At 51.0% G+C, this 17,006-nt stretch overlaps 1 protein-coding gene across 11 annotated transcripts in view; it reads right to left on the minus strand.

Annotated features, from left to right (window-relative positions):
• Window positions 1–17,006, minus strand: part of agrn (agrin) — a 534,448-nt gene that overhangs the window by 220,449 nt on the left and 296,993 nt on the right. For 3 of the 11 annotated variants that reach the window (XM_038822306.1, XM_038822307.1, XM_038822303.1), the window contains exon 1: window positions 7,754–9,111. The exons of the other annotated variants lie outside the window; for them this stretch is intronic. In XM_038822306.1, coding sequence (XP_038678234.1) covers window positions 7,754–7,916 — 163 coding nt within the window. In that variant the 5' untranslated portion in view covers window positions 7,917–9,111. Of the gene's footprint in view, window positions 1–7,753; window positions 9,112–17,006 lie in introns of those variants that run through there. 11 annotated transcript variants of the gene reach the window in all.

The raw sequence follows: 17,006 nt of genomic DNA on the forward strand, positions 1-17,006 counted from the left end.
GACTGGTTGACGCAGTTGGCGGGAGGGTTGGTACGTATCAGACTGGTGTCAACAGCTCAGCTGTTCAATCCTAATTCTGACTGGGGTGGATTTGGGACCTGCCTCCTTGTCCTGCCCGTGGTAGAGGTTGTGACACGATGGGGTCAGATCTGCTTTCAGGCAGAGAACTGGAGTCGAAGAATTGGGTCTGTGTTACCCAATAGGGAACAAGATCGCAAGAAAAAGTTAAAACAGAGGAACTAGTGCAATGTGCGAGGCACGTTTAAAAGGTGCGCTGATATTACACTCGGGAATTTGACATCCATCAATCTACCTCAAATGAATGGCTTTAACCTTGTTATTTTGCTCTGTGGAATAGCACTTTTCCCAGAATCAGAGGGAGATGCGTTCAAGACAGCACTCCATTCTCCCCGTGTCTGCGTGGGTTTCGCCCCCACAACCCAAAGATGTGCAGGGTAGGTGGATTGGCCACTTTAAATTGCCCCTTAATTGGAAAAATGAATTGGGTATACAAAATTTATTTTTAAAAAGACCGCACTCCAGAGTCATGAGCATAAAATCTAGGCTGGAATTTTCTGCCGTTCCTGCCGGCAGAATAGTCTCGTCCCACCGACGGCAAAGATTTGTCGCAGGTTTCCAGGCAATGGGAGATGCTAACCACATGCCCTCGCCGCCACACTGTGAAACACGCGATGGTGGGATTGTGGGGGGGCGGTGAAAATCCCACCCTAGATTGACATTTAATAATAATAATCACTTATTGTCACGAGTAGGCTTCAATTAAGTTACTGTGAAAAGCCCCCAGTCGCCACATTCCGGTGCCTGTTCGGGGAGACCGGTACGGGAATTGAATCCCCGCTGTTGGCCTTGTTCTGCATTACAAGCCAGCGATTTAGCCCACTGTGCTAAAGCAGCCATTTTGATGCAACGCTGAAAGAGTGCTGCACTGCCGGAGGTGCCATTTAACACATTAGTCATTAAAGCAAAGCAAGGAGATGACAGATCCTGTGGTACTATTTTGGAAAAGAATAGGGGAGTTCCACCCAGTGTCATTGCCAATAGTTATCCACTAACTGATATTACTAGAATGGATTATCTGGTCCTTCTCACATTGCTATATGTGGGATCTTGCTGTGCACAAAATTAGCTGCAGCCTTTCCGACATTACACTTCAAAAGCAGCACGGTAGCATTGTGGATAGCACAATCGCTTCACAGCTCCAGGGTCCCAGGTTCAATTCCGGCCTGGGTCACTCTCTGTCTGGAGTCTGCACATCCTCCCCGTGTGGGCGTGGGTTTCCTCCGGGTGCTCCGGTTTCCTCCCACAGTCCAAAGATGTGCAGGTTAGGTGGATTGGCCATGATAAATTGCCCTTAGTGTCCAAAATTGCCCTTAGTGTTGAGTGGGGGTGTTGACCTTGGGTAGGGTGCTCTTTCCAGGAGCAGGTGCAGACTCGATGGGCCGAATGGCCTCCTTCTGCACTGTAAAATTCTATGAAAAAGTACTTAATTGGCTGTGAAGCGCTTTGGGACATCCTCAGGTTGTGTACGGTGCTACATAAATGCACGTCTTTTTATTTTATTATTGACACTTATTATTGAGACTGGTGGAATTTCTGTCATTAAACACCATTAACCTAGATTTAAGTATTGAATGTTTATAAACAGGTATAATCATGTCAAGTCAGACCTACTTAATAAAGACCACTTCACCCAGCAGTCCACCAGCATTCATATGGCGGAGAATCAGTGAATTAGCTTCGGAAGCAGGGATAATAATAATAATCTTTAATGTCACAAGTAGGCTTACATTAACACTGCAATGAAGTTACTGTGAAAATCCCCTAGTCGCCACATTCCGGCGCCTGTTCGGGTACACCAAGGGAGAATTCAGAATGTCCACATTACCTAACAACACGTCTTGAGGGACGTGTGGGAGGAAACCGGAGCACCCGGAGGAAACCCCCGCAGCCAAGGGGAGATCGTGCAGACTCCGCATAGGGAGTGACCCAAGCCGGGAATTGAACCTGGCACTGTGAAGCAACACTGCTAACCACTGTGCTACCATGCCACCCTAATTGAAACATTTTCAGTACTAAACCTTTACATTTACCCAATATGGAGGTGAAGGGGTTAAAACGGTCGACATTGTATCCTCGAACATTTACCATAGAATTTACAGTGAAGAATGAGGCCATTCGGCCCATCGAGTCTGCACTGGCTCTTGGAAAGAGCACCCTACCCAAGCCCACACCTCCACCCTATCCCCATAACCCAGTAACCCCACCCAACACTAAGGGCAATTTTGGACACTAAGGGAAATTTAGCAAGGCCAATCCACCTAACCTGCACATCTTTGGACTGTGGGAGGAAACCGGAGCACCCGGAAGAAACCCACGCACACACGGGGAGGACATGCAGACTCCACACAGACAGTGACCCAGCCGGGAATCGAACCTGAGATCCTGGAGCTGTGAAGTAATTGTGCTAACCACGATGCTACCGTGCTGCCCTAAAACATCAGGAAGGTTAACGGTTATGGGGGAAACAAAAATGACCGTGTATTCTACTTAATGACCCACTGCCTTCCTAATGGAGCATTATTAAGTTGCGGCACTTATTCCAGTCACCCAGATCTCTGATATAATAGATTTTATGTCAAAAATGTGCCGTGGGATTTTCTACACTTCTCATTCAACGATAGCAATAATTGTACTAATCCATTTCATCATCTGGTAACCAGTTTTTGTACAGTATGATCATATATTTGAGACATAAATCACAGCTATGCTCTTCCAATATTTCACCATGAATTCAACAAGATTGAAAAATGAGCCACACTTCCCAAAACAACTGCACAGGAGCACATCCACAATGTGGAGCTCATAAGATTGAGGTTGAGGTTAAACCCTGCTCATAGGGTTATACAGTTGCCCACATCCCAACAGCATGAATTAATAATAATCGCTTATTGTCACAAGTAGGCTTCAATGAAGTTACTGTGAAAAGTCCCGAGTCGCCTCATTCAGGCGCCTGTTCAGGGAGACCGGTGTGGGAATTGAACCCGCACTGCTGGCATTGTTTAACATTACAAGCCAGCAGCGCGGGTTCAATTCCTGGTTCAATTACAAGCCAGCTGTTCAGCCCACTGTGCTAAACCAGCCCCTGCCAGCTACCATGCCAAGTGACCTCAATGAATGCATACGTATCTAATCGATGATGAACAATTCAGCCAAGTCTTAGTTACATTACCACAAATGCGAGCCCTGCTTGCGCTAGTCGACACAATTTACCAACAGCCTGGATTTGAAGTGGGAATCTCAGAGTCACTCACCTTTTAAATGTGATACTGTAGACAAAACTGCAATTAACATCCCTTCCCTGGTAATTTGTTGAGAAACATACTTGTTTGAACAGTGATGTGGAACAGATGAGCTGGCACAGGGTATGGGTCCTAATTGTAGTCACTATCATAATGTAGGAAAGGTGGCTGCCAATGAGATTTTACGAATGGCAGCGAGATAAATGAGCGGTTAATTAGTGCACTTCATTAAGGGATAGCTGTTGGGCTTCAGGGACAATTTCCCTGTTCTTCTTTAAAATAAAGCGATGGGATCTATCCTGTCCACCTGACAGGACAGGGGTTCTGTGCCTCACCTGAAAGATGCCAATTCCGACAGTGCAGGACCCCCTCAGCGCCGTGTTACATAGATACATAGAACATACAGTGCAGAAGGAGGCCATTCAGCCCATCAAGCCTGCACCGACCCACTTAAGCCCTCACTTCCACCCTATCCCTGTAACCCAATAACCCCTCCTAACCTTTTTGGACACTAAGGGCAATCCACCTAACCTGCACGTCTTTGGACTGTGAGAGGAAACCGGAGCACCCGGAGGAAACCCACGCACCCACAGGGAGAACATGCAGACTCCGCACAGCCAGTGACCTAGCGGGGAATCGAACCTGGGACCCTGGAGCTCTGAAGCCACAGTGCTATCCACTTGTGCCACCGTGCTACCCGAGATTTGATGTTCACCATTAGACTTTTAATTGACAACTTTTCAATCAATTCAAATTTTAACAGCTTCCACGGTGGGATTTGAACCCAGGTCCCCAGAACATACCATTGGACTCTAGATTACTAGTCCAGTGACAATACCTCTACAATACCTCCTTATGTGTTTCAATACCAGCCTGGATTGCGCGCTCCTGCAGTGGAACTGGAACACATAACTGACTGACTGAGGAGGCAAGAGTGCCACTGAGCCCAAGGTAAAACCCTTTGTCCTCATCGACAAACCCTTCACAATCTTGTCCACCCTATCTCTTCATCAGCAGTCGCATCCTTCAGTCCACTCACTCTGCTCCTCTGTGTGTCCTCCTGCTGTGTTCCACCATTGGTAACGCAGTCTTCAAACAACAAGGCTCAATTCTCCATGGCCCCTCCCCTAAATCCCTCTCAGCCCTCCCACTGCTCCTGACATCTTGACAAAAATGTGTCATCCAAGCTTTGGGTCACTTTTCCGATGTCCATCCGGCACCGCATCCATTCCTATGTTTCTCTCTAACAAAAAGTTTCCTCAAACCTTAAAGAGTTTTGCACGGTATAGGTGCTATGTAAATGTAAGCTGGCATCGTCACTTCAGTTCTCTCCCCATTCTGACCGCGATAATTCCTCCCACCATTCTTTAACAAGGTCATCAGTATTCAAGATTAAAATGTCGATTGGAAAACAACACAATTCTTCGCGCTTGACCTTTTAAAATAGGTGTTGACAGTAAAACCTCACATTTTAAATTGCACCACACCCTAAGCTATTCTAGTCCAGAGTGGGAAGGACTGTATAATTGTTGCCAATAAGTGTTCTTTCTAAAGGGCCTTTTTCATGCAGTTGCTTTTTGCTGTAATTCCGTTTGGTCCTGCCAGATACATTTTTTTCAAATTTGAAGTACCCAATTTTCCCCCCCCCCCCAATTAAGGGGACATTTAGCGTGGCCAATCCACCTACCCTGCACATCTTTTTGGGTTGTGGGGGTGAGACCCACGCAGACATGGGGGGAGAATGTGCCAACTCCACATTGTCGGGGACAATGACCCGAGGGCAGGATCGAACCCGAGTCCTCACCGCTGTGAGGCAGCAGTGCTAAGTGCACTACAGCTTCATAACTCCCCCAATACGGCGGCTTGCAGCTCAGAGAAAGGTCACTGGACTCATACCTGGGATGAAGGACGTATCTTATGAGGAAAGATTAAACAGATGAGACCTATCTATACCCATTAGAGTTTAGAAATACGGGAGGTAACCTTATTGAAACATACAAGATATTGAGGGGACTTGACAGAGTAGATTCTGGAAGGCTGTTTCTCCTTGTGGGAGAGACTAGAACTGGTTTGAGAACAATTTTACAACGGAGTTGAGGAGGCGATTCACCAGGATGTTGCCTGAGATGACACATTTAAGTTATGAAGAGAGGCTTGGGTTGTTTTCTCTGGAGCAGAGAAGACAGAGGGGCGACCAGATCGAGATGGACAAGATTATGAGCAGCATGGACAGGGTGGATAGGGAGCAGCTGACCCCTTAGTTGAAGGGTCACTTAGGAGGAGGCAACTTCAAGGTCAGGGGCAGGAGGCTTAGGGGGCATTTGAGGAAAAATGTTTTTACCCAGAGGGTGGTGATGGTCTGGAATGCACTGCCTGGGAGGGTGGTAGAGGTGGGCTACCTCACATCCTTTAAAAAGTACCTGGATGAGCACTTGGCACGTCATAACATTCAAGGCTATGGGCCAAGGGCTGGCAAATGGGATTAGGTCGGCAGGTCAGGAGTTTTCATGCATCAGTGCAGACTCGATGGGCCGAAGGGCCTCTTCTGCGCTGTAGTATTCTCTGATTCCGAGACATTTTTACACTCAGAGGGTCATTAGTCTTTGGAATTCTCTTTCGCAGAAAGCATTGGAGGATGGGTCACTGAATCTATTCAAGGTTGAGGTATTTGGATTTTTGATACGCAAAGGAATTAAAGTTTGGGTGGGCGGAGGCAGGAAGGTAGAGATGAGATCACAACCGGATCAGCCATGTTCTTATTGAATGGCGGAGCAGCCTCGAAGGGCTGAATGGCTTATTCCTGCTTCCAAGTCCTATGGACCTACAAACTGATTTAACTGCAGGTACAGTGAACAGTGAAAAGCCCAAGTGTGAAAGGTTTATCCTTCCATCTCTGAGCAACTTGAAAGGGTTCAGGTCATGCCCAACCACAGTCAGCAAGGAGATGAATATTGCAACGTGCTGAGACTCCAGTGAGTGCAAGTGTCCTGTCCTTCAATTTAGAATGGTGCTGTGAAGCAATCATGAATAGTCAAGTCACCTTGTGCTATAGACTCGAGCTCGATATATTCATCACCCCACTGCATGAAAACTAGGAATATTATTCTGTACTTAAATCTTTTACATTCGCACCGCAAGTTTTCCTCTTCTCACTTCCCAGATTCTTAACCCCTTCTCCCGAAGGAGATACACCTACAGGGGCTTCTCAGGCATTAGGCACCTTACAACATTTTCCCTCCAAATGGTTACCCTCCACGCAGTGGACAGCAGCTGGCTACCCCATGGAGAGCATCCTAACTGACTAGGTTCTTTGCCCGGGGTCCGAATGCTCGTAACTCCAAATTACTGAATTGCAATTAAGAGAAATGCCTCTCCTCCCTTCCTCCCTGTCAATCCCCACCCTGAGAACAAAGGTCCTGAGGCTACCCATAATACCCATCTGACATCGAACCACGACAACACCAGGAAGCACTGGTTACCAAATCCATCATCAAAGACCGTTTTCCTAATTATTACAGATTTGTCTTAAACCTCGCCATATTGCATTCTATGCTTGTGAAGACGTTAATTAAAACCTTTTAATAATCTTGCCTTCAAAAGAATAACATTTACATATAAAGTGTCCTCTGGCTCCTGTGATATTGCAATTATTCCTTTGAAGACTACAGTGACAGATCTACATCAGAAAACTAGTGAAGACCTTTGAAGTAGTTTCTAAATGTCCCCATTTGGAATGGGTTCAGATAGAGCAACTAAGCTCCCGAAAACTACCCGTCTTTAATATTGGAAGCTACAGATCTGCTGTTCACTGCCACCAGTAAATTTCTCACTGTGGCATATAAGCTTTGCCATTCAGGGGTATCTTACATGCGTTTTTATATTGTATCTTGTGCAGCTCGGGGGGGGGGGGGGGGGGGGGGGGGGGGGGGGGGTCACTTACTCATCAAATCCTACAGCACAGAGTGAGGCCATTTAGCCCATTGGGCCCAACCTTTGCACTCCAATTAGTCTCAATCCCCTGAAATCTCCCCAAAGAGGAGACCCATAGCCTCCCAAGTTGCTGCTGACTGGCTCCACTCTGCTTCTTATGCTCGCTGTTGGTTCTCCCCAGTCTCCATGCCTAATATTACTTCTTCTCTGGTCCCCCTGTAGAGGGGTCAACGTTCTACTCTTAGATGAGGGGTATTCCCGACGATAGGCCTCTCCCAATTAGTACATGACCAGGTAAAATCTAATGTTCAGGCGAGGAAGGAACCTGGGGGTCACCTTGTTGGAAATAGCTAATACAACTAGTGAGGCGTAAAAAGCATGCCCAGTAGCTGATGTAACTCAGCCACAGGAAAGTAAATTGTACAAGAACAATTCAACAAGATTTAAAAACAAGCACCCCGGCATGGACAATGTTTTTGGAAGATTGGAAATGGGCAACGTACAATTGTTGAGGAACAGAAGGACAGCGAAGCCCAGCGTCGAGGTAGCCAAGAGGATCAGGCAGATGTTACAGGGGATCATGAAGTAGCGGACAAGCAGGGAGACCTTGTGCTGGTACATCCTGCCCCGGTGTGCCGGGGGGGTGGGGTAGCGGCTGCCAGCCATGCCAACCACCGTGCTCCTGGCAAACCCCCCAGGTAAAGCTGATCTCGCGTCCCCCAGGTGGCAGGGCAGGCTAAAGGGGGGGGGGGGGGGCTTTTCAAATCAGAGCTCCCACCCGGCTGCCTCCCAGCTGACTGGCACAATGTTCAACACGGTGACAATCCGGCCATAGCTGCTCAAACATCTTCCACCTCTCCTCAGGTTGCACGACCCCTCCCAAAACGATCCCATGGCACAGGAATCCCGCTGACTGCTGGCCCCTTGCAAGTGAGCTGCTGACCAAACAAAATAATCCCAAGTCTTCAAGCGGTGCATCTTGTGCAGGGGCCAAATCTGCTGCTCACATTCAGCATGACAATCGGTCAACGGGCTCAGTGGACACGTGAAAGGCAAGCAGCAGCCAGGCAATTCATCCAGAGAGTGTTACTGCCCCATGCAACTCAAAAGCTCTTGAAGAGACATCACACAGGGGGCACAGGCTGAGAGGCACAATCGCTGCCTAGGGGCAGTTGGCCAGCAGATCCATGAGCAGCTCCTGTGTCCAGACTTCACTGCTCAGCAGAATCGCCTTTGCTGCACCCTTTAATGCTCTCCACCTCTGAATCCCAGAAGCAGCCCAAGTCAAATCCTTCAGCGGCACTGTCCCCTGGCTCCAAATCAGCCTGTTGTGTGTCACTCTGTATCCAATGCCTGCCCAAATCCACCCCCTGCAACAGCAGTGAAAGAAGCTCCAGTACTTAGCAGTCCAACACAAAACCTCTTTTCCCAGCAACCAGCCTTTTATTGCTGTTCCGCTGCAGACTTCATTCCTTTTGACGAAGAGGCAGAAGATCTTCAGCTTGTGACTCCGAGGCAGCGTTTACACCGAGATGTGGGCGTGGGAAGGCGGTCAGCTTTTCAGGGAACCGAGTTGGTTTGAGCGCCTTCAGAAAGCTGCTGGCATGTCCCCCACCCCTGGCTCCTGTGTGCTGCTGGGGCTGTGTCCGATGCAGGGACCGTCTCAGTCATTCCTGATCCCCGGAATGTCTCTGACTCGCCTCCCTGTCATTCTCCCCGTTTCCCAGGACTTCCCAGTCCTCAAGTTTCAGCAGCGAAGTGGAGAGAATCTTTGTCTCGCTCCCCCTGATCTCTGCTTGGGGAAGCGTGCTGTCTGCTGACACACAGGCACCTTTTAGTTCCTTCCCCCTCTCTCTCTCCACACAGACAGCAGGTAGTCAGTCTCCCCCCCTCTCCTCTTCCCCAAAGCAGGAGCAGTTATTATTAAAAAGCAGGAGCACAATAGGAGATGGGCTGCTCCACTCAGACTGGTCCTGCCCCCCACCCCGACACAGCAACACAAACAGCAGCTTTGGAGAATTCTCTCCCCTGGGAGCAGAGTGCGCAACAAAAGAAAGGAGGAAAAAAAAAACAGACCCGGAGCAGCTACAACAGCACTGACTGGAAATACAGCATGTTCTCTCTCTCTCTCTCTCTCTTTCTCACACACACTCCTCCCCAACTAGCCTGCTTGCTGATTCTGCCAAAATGCTACCAGCAGCGACACCCCCCCCCCCCCCTCCTCTCCCCCCACCATTCTCCTCCCACAACAGACAGAAACTTCCCATTTTGGGAAAGGGAGTTGGGGAGGGGGTGGGAGAGAGAGAGAGAGAGAGAAAGAAAACAGAGAAGGTGTGGAGCTATATGGAGGAAGGGTGGAGCTGAATACCAGCTGTTTCAGAGTTTCCACAGCCTTTTGTGCACAGTCCTGGCACCCCCCCCCCCCCCCCCACACCACCACCACCACCACCCCAGAGCATATTCATAATGTTGTCCTTATCAAAACGATAGATGCAATAATTCAGAGCACAATTGAAACCGCGATAGCAGGTCTCAAACTCCCCTGACGCTCCCACAAACTAGAAATGCTGGCAGCTACACAAAGCAATTGGGATTTTCAGCCTGAACTGGCAGCTGTCTGCATGCCTGGGATCATTTCATATTCTGGGAAGGGGGGGGGGGGGGGGGTGGAATGTAATCCCTAAATTCTGACTCCATTGTCACACCTAACTTGAGGCAGCACGGTGGCGCAGTGGGTTAGCCCTGCTGCCTCACGGCGCCGAGGTCCCAGGTTCGATCCTGGCTCTGGGTCACTGTCCGTGTGGAGTTTGCACATTCTCCCCGTGTTTGTGTGGGTTTCGCCCCCCACAACCCAAAGATGTGCAGGGTAGGTGGATTGGCCATGCTAAATTGCCCCTTGGAAAACATGAATTGGGTACTCAAAATTTAAAAAAAACAGTCACGGTTGTAGAGTCTAGGGGCGTGATTTAACGGCCGCATTGCGCCCAGCGTGGATCCAGGCGCACTGGTTAAATAGCAAAGGAGGCCGGAATCTGGATCCGCGCCGGGAATCGGTTCACGATCTAACCGGCCGGCTCCCAGTGGTGGGTTGCGGATCCTGCCCAGGCACGGCGAGACACCAATTGACCAATCTCCATCTCGTTAGGGAGATGGAAGTCCAATCTAACGGCCTTCGAGAATTAACTGGTTCCGCAGCCAGAGGTCACGCAGGCATCGTTCAGCACCCCTCTTTAAAAATGGCAAGCTAGCGTAATGGTTGCTGAGGGGAGCTGAGGAGGTGATTAGCCATTTGCATTACCTGGCATGCAGCCCAGGGTCACTGGAGATGGTGACCCCCCCCCCCCCCCCCACAGTGCTTGGGTGGGGTGGGTAACCCCCACAGCGGGGGGTCTGGAGTTTACAGGTCGGAGGTCACCACTCGGTTGCAGGGCGCCTGCAAGGTCGGCAGGCCACCTCCCGAATTGTGTCTACCCATAACAGGGGCAGAGACAGCTGCTCCCTGTCTATCCTATAAAACACTTCCAGGACAGAGCCTTGTTCGTGGTTATATGCTGAAGGTCACGTAACTCCCTTTGACTGTGAGCTTCACAGCTGAAGGCTATTGCTGACAAGGAATTGGCATTGTTCGATATGTGAACACTTCACAGCTCTCAAGTGCATTCTCGTGGTAAAACTTGCCATGTCTCAGATGAGTGTTACTGCCTACATCCCTGTGAGGCCTGGACACTTTGCCTGAACCCTGCGGTTGCCAACACCACAGAGGCAACAGCCAACAATCAGACACCCACACACTGGGCTTCAGCACTGGGGATATCCTCGAAACCAAAGGTGAGTGTGTGGATCAGGGGAGAGTATCCAAACACGGTCTCCTAAGTGATCCCGGCAGGTGTCTGGGTCTAGGGGCTCCTGCTGAGGGAGTGGGGGGGGGGGGGGGGGTGCAGCGAGAGAGAGAGAGAGAGAGTGTGCGCAGTGTGGGGTGCACTAGCGCAATTGTCTCAGTAGATGGCACGCAGAGAGAAGGTGGGATACGTCACTGTGGGGGGAGGCTGGGGGGGTATGAGGCTCTCGGGGTGGAAGCCCTAACCGATTGTCAGCCTCCCTCCTTCTCCAGCCAATGGGTGGTGTTGTTGACCCTGTAGCAGCAGCGCTCATGGTGGCTGGTCACAGCCCAGGTGGCGGGGCGCTCCCGGAGAAGGCAGCTGCAGCTTTGACAAAGGTTGGAGGTGGCACCCCATGTGCAGGCGGCCGCCACATACCCTGAAGACCCAACCGTCTTATCAGGCCGAGACCCAGAGGGAGATGCCAGCACCAGTCCATGGTGTACCGGCGTCGTTGGTAATCCGAGGAGATGACTGACAGTATGTGCCACAGGAGGCTCCACCTCAGCAAGGAAACAGTGCGGCTCCTGTGCCATGTCCTCACGGACCTTGTACCCCGTGGAGGAGAAGGTCACCTGCTCCCGGTGGCCATGCAGGTTACTGCAGCCCTGAACCTTTATGCCACCAGTTCGTTCCAGAGCTCAATCGGGAGCTTATGCAGCATTTGTGCCGAGCCCACAAGTGCATTCATGAGGTTCCGGATTCCCTGTGTACTGGGCAGCTGACTTATTCAACTTTGAGCTGGACCAAGCCATATAGATACCTGGGCAGCAGGAATCTCCACCATCACCAGGGTGACCCAGGTCCAGTGGGTAATAGATGGCATGCATGCCACCTTGCACACACCGGGGCAACAGGGAGTGCCCTTCATTAACAGGAAGGGGTTCCACTCCCTGAATGTTCAGCATGAGTGCGACCACCACCTCAGGACCATGCACGTGTGTGCACGCTTCCCAGGGAGTGTGCATGACAGCTGCATCCCGGGACACTTGGAGATCCCCGGCACCTTTGAGGTTCACCCCAGGATGACGGTTTGGCCCTTGGGGGAATAAAGGGTACCCGCTGAGGTCCTGGCTGACGACGCCAATGTGGAAGCCAGAAACTGAGGCGGAGGCGTGGTATAACGAGGCCCATGTTGCCATCGTGATGCCTGAGCCGATCTGGCGGTTCTTCCTCTAGAGGATCTCCTGCTTCGCGGTGGTCTGCTGTGCCCTCCACAACCTGGCACAGCAGCGGGCCGACATGCTGGAAAAGGAGGGGGAGGAGGGATATGCGGCCTTGTCTGAGGAGGAGCCAGACCAGGAGGGGCTGAAGGATGAGCCAGGGTGAGGACCCGGGGTAGCAGCCGGAGGGTGGGGGGCAAGCGGTGGCGAGAATCCGGCAGGCCCGGAGGTAAAGGGAGGCCCTCATCCTCGCCCGCTTCTCATAGGACGAGGCTTTGTCCGTCAGCTCACTCCTTCTCACCGTCAAACTACCCCCACTTCGCCCCCTCCCTCCATTGACCAATCCCACCCCCATTCTTCTCCCTCCCACCCATTTTGCCTCTTTATCCCCTGCATTCCCTGATTCCCCCCACCTAAATTTATAAATTTTGAGTATTCAATTCTTTTTTTCCAATTAAGGTGCAATTTAGCGTGGCCGATCCACCTACCCTGCACATCTTTGGGTTGTGGGGGTGAAACCCACGCAAACACGGGGAGAATGTGCAAACTCCACACGGACAATGACCCGGGGCTGGGATCAAACCCGGGTCCTCGCGCTGTGAGGCAGCAGTGCTAACCACTGCACCAGCGTGTCGCCCTTGGAGCTCTCCTATGAGGTGTTCTGCTGGCGGGGGAGGAGGCAAGGGGGCGACACCTGATGGCCCGGTTCCATCTGATGGTGATCCTGCACCTCAATGGACATGTGCGAGAGGGAAGGGTCATTTTGTTTGACATGCAGGGCCGGCCCAAGGCATCGGCAACTCGGGCAGTCGCCCGGGGCGCCATGTGCTAGGGGGCGCCAGAGACTCGGATCCCGCGCATGCGCAGTTGGGCCGGTGCCAACCAGCGCATGCGCGGTGGCCGCCCTCCCCCAGGGTGGCCCCCTCCGCCCCCCCCTCGGCCCCGCCCCCCCGGCCTCGGCCCCGCCCCCCGCCTCGGGCCCGCCCCCCCGCCTCGGGCTCGGCCCGCCCCGCCCCCCGGCCACGCCTCCCTACCCCCCTACCCCCCGGCCCCGCCCCCCTACCCCCCCCCCCCCCCCCGGCCCCCCCCCCCGCCCCCCCCCCCCTCCCCCAAGGGTGCCGAAGTTCAGCTTGCCCGGGGCGCCAGCAACCCTAGGGCCGGCGCTGTTGACATGAACAACTAATTTGAGACAGGCCATCTGTTTGAAGGGACGACGGAACCTCACCTCTGCAGGGGAGGGGGGAGGGGGGCGGGGGCGGATGTGGGGGTCAGGGGGGTGCCAGGCGGGACTGATGCCAAGGGGTCGGTGGAGGTTGTTGAACTTTTTCCAACATTGTGCGCTGCCAGAATGGACGGCCGCTGCCACTGATTCCAGACAGGCGGCATTGCTAGCCCTGCTGCTAGTCCTGCGACCCCTGGGGGAACAGGGGGCGGGATTCTCCGTGTCGCCGGCAGCCCGGGGGTTTCCCGAGTGTGCCACACCGGGAAACCCCATTGACCGGCCGGTGTAACGGAGCATCCCGCCGGCGGGTCGGGGCAGAAAGGTTGTGCGGCAGGGCGGAGAATTCCACCCCGGGTGTCCCGTCTTACACCCACGGCATTCAGCAGCCTGGTCAAGTTGACATCCCCAAAGCGTGGGTGCTTGGTACCATGCATGTTTGCTGCCAGGGATGCAGGTTGGAGGAAGCGTTTATGAGCAGCTCCTTGTTAGCACGGAGCTGCCGGACTGGAGTCCGGCGATACAGCTGGTGGAACCGCCAGTTCCGCTGTGAAGCTGGTGGGGGATCATTTCCAGCACTAAGTGCCGTTAGGTACAGGCCTCGATCTTGCTGGCTCAGCCATCAGGAAGCACCCGGGAAGTCGCCCCGATATGACACTTAGAACCTTTTACACCAAATTGTGCCCGAGGCGTGGGTAACTTAACATGAATTAATCATTTGACATAAAACTATCTGCACTTTCTAGAATAAAATAATGTTAAGTACCCAAAACCATAACTCTGCAGAATGTTTGCATAATGCTTTGATGGTTAAGAATAATGTACCCCATCCTGTCACCCTCTGTGTGGAGTGTTATTTTCACAAAGGTACACACAACCCTTTCTATCACTATGCGTGCTTCCATGGATGTAACACAATATCTTTTTTTATATAAATTTAGAGGACCCAATTATTTTTTTTTCCCAATTAAGGGGCAATTTAGCGTGGCCAATCCACCTAACTTGCACATCTTTGGGTTGTGGGGGTGGAACCCACACAGACACGGGGAGAATGTGCAAACTCCACACGGACAGTGACCCAGGGCTGGGATTGAACCCAGGTCCTCAGCGCCGCAGTCCCAGTGCTAACCACTGCGCCACGTGCCGCCCTGTAACACAATATCAATGGGATGAAGCTACATCCCCTCCCCGAACCGCAGCAGAGAAGCCCACCCCATCTCTTGTGAGCTTCTTTTTCTGCCCCCTGAAGACCCTCTAGCAGCCGTGACAAGTCTGATGTGTCCCTTACCGTAAATTGGGATTGTTTTATTGTGGGTGCATTGAGCACAATGTCCTATCCTCAGGGTGGGGGAGCTGATTGTCACATTGATCTTACCTTCCTGGGCAATCTGCTGTGAGATACAGGAATGTCTGAGCCTGTCAATGTTGCAGCTCTGTATTGAACTGTACTAATGACAGGCGGTGTCACACCAGAGCCACATAACAGCTTGAAAGTGGCCATGAAGGGGCTATTTTCAGGTCTCCCATCCTACCCAGCAGTGTAAACAGGGCAAATTTAATAGAAGGGGTTCTATTTCAAAGCAATCTGTCCGCTTTCAATGTTGAATTAATGGTTACCATATAGCTACACGGCTTTATGTAGCAACTCATTTCTGGCCAAGAATAAAATCTCTAATGAAACACCCAAGGATGCTTTTTTTAAGCCGGACATTTGACTGTGCAAACCCGCATTTGCAATTCTGCCTTTGCCGCCTTAAAAGGAAAAAGGAAATGAGTGAAGCTACTTCGAGATGAATACTGTTCAGGTTGGTACCTCGATTGACTGCTTTGTCTGGCAATGCCACATTCCGTATGGATAGGCATACATCGAGGTGACAGGGGACGAGCAAAACTGATCACTGCCGTCAGTCTGAAGAAAGGGACTTAATGGCAACACAGATCATAAACACGATTTAGACATGGTGGACCTATTTCACTTTTTGCACAAACAGCAGAATTTGACAGACGCCACTTCGCGGAGTTAAAATTTAAGCGCCGGCCCCGAATTTTGCTTTCAAACCGATTTTCCCCTCCCCGCAGAATTAAATTTGCTGGTACATTCACAGACGGTAATGACAGCAGCATAAGGTTACCAGAGATCACGCCTCTGAAAGCCTTGACTACAGACTTGAAAACACCTACAGATCCACTTACAGAGCCTGACCCCAGAGCAGAGCAAAGCTGAGTGCTCAGTGGGTGTCAATTTTCAAAAAGGGGTAAAACCCTGACAAACGGCATTAAGTGGCTTAAGTAGCTGACCACTCCGCATGTTTAATTACTGAACATCACCACAATCTGCCGAAGAGTGAACAACAATTCTGCGTACAGCTGGAGTTTCGATGGCTCGAATTCTACTCCCCCGCTAAGTGCACATCACGGTCTTGCCTGTTCAGTATGTCCATTTATCCCAGGAGTGTGATGAAATACTCTCCTCTTATATGGTAAATGCAGGTCCAACAGCACTCCAGCAACTTGACACCATCTAAGACAAAGCAGCCTGCTTGATTGGCACCCCGTCCACCACCTTCAATGTTCACTCCCTCCACCACTCACACACAATGTCAGCAGCGAGCAGCAGCAGCTCAACAAGGCTCCCTCAGCAGCACCTTCCAAACCTACAATCCCTTCCACCTAGATGTTCAAGAGCAGCAGTTGGATGGAGACACCACCGCCTGCAGGCTCCCCTCCAAGCCACTCACCACCCTGACTTGGAAATATCTTGCCGCTCCCGTCAAAACCCTGGGGCTCCCCCCCTAACAGCACTATGGGTGTACCTACACCACATGGACTGCTCCGTTCAAGAAGGAGGCTCCCCACCACCTTCTCAAGGACAATTAGAGATGGGCAACAAATGGTGGTCCAGCCAGCGACACCCATATTCTGTGAAACAATATTTTTTTAAAAACTGAATGTCACAGCTGATCATTGAGGACATTGGAAAGCACACTGTGCCTGAATTGCTCAAATGCTGCAAATACAATTTGTATCGCAAAAGAAGGGGGCTGAAACCTGCATTGTGAGTGAAAACATCCTCTGCAAATGGTCCTCTTGATGATTATCACCTACACTGAGCACGACAATATATCAGCATTAGAAGTACAAGGTACCTTAAGTAAAGGACAGGGAAACCTTCAAACCTACAGGAAACAAATTTGACAAAGTCAATGATGGTCCGGATGGTAAAGTCTTTAAAACAGCCATAGCTGAGTTAGTAACACTCTCTGGTGTGGTATTTTTTGCGTTGCTAAATTCAGGATGGTTGGCATAGTGTTCACAAAGACCACAAATAGCTTTAACTTGAACAAAGCTACATTTATGAACACAACTAATTTGGATTCGACAGGTACTCCTAAATAACACACAGTTGATAATTAACGTATAATCTACACTCACTTGCAACTAATCTCTACACTATAATAAACTATGATCTGCTCTCACTCACACTATATTTACTTCA

Source organism: Scyliorhinus canicula, chromosome 16 (genome assembly GCF_902713615.1).
Source record: "Scyliorhinus canicula chromosome 16, sScyCan1.1, whole genome shotgun sequence".
Lineage (NCBI taxonomy): Eukaryota > Metazoa > Chordata > Chondrichthyes > Carcharhiniformes > Scyliorhinidae > Scyliorhinus > Scyliorhinus canicula.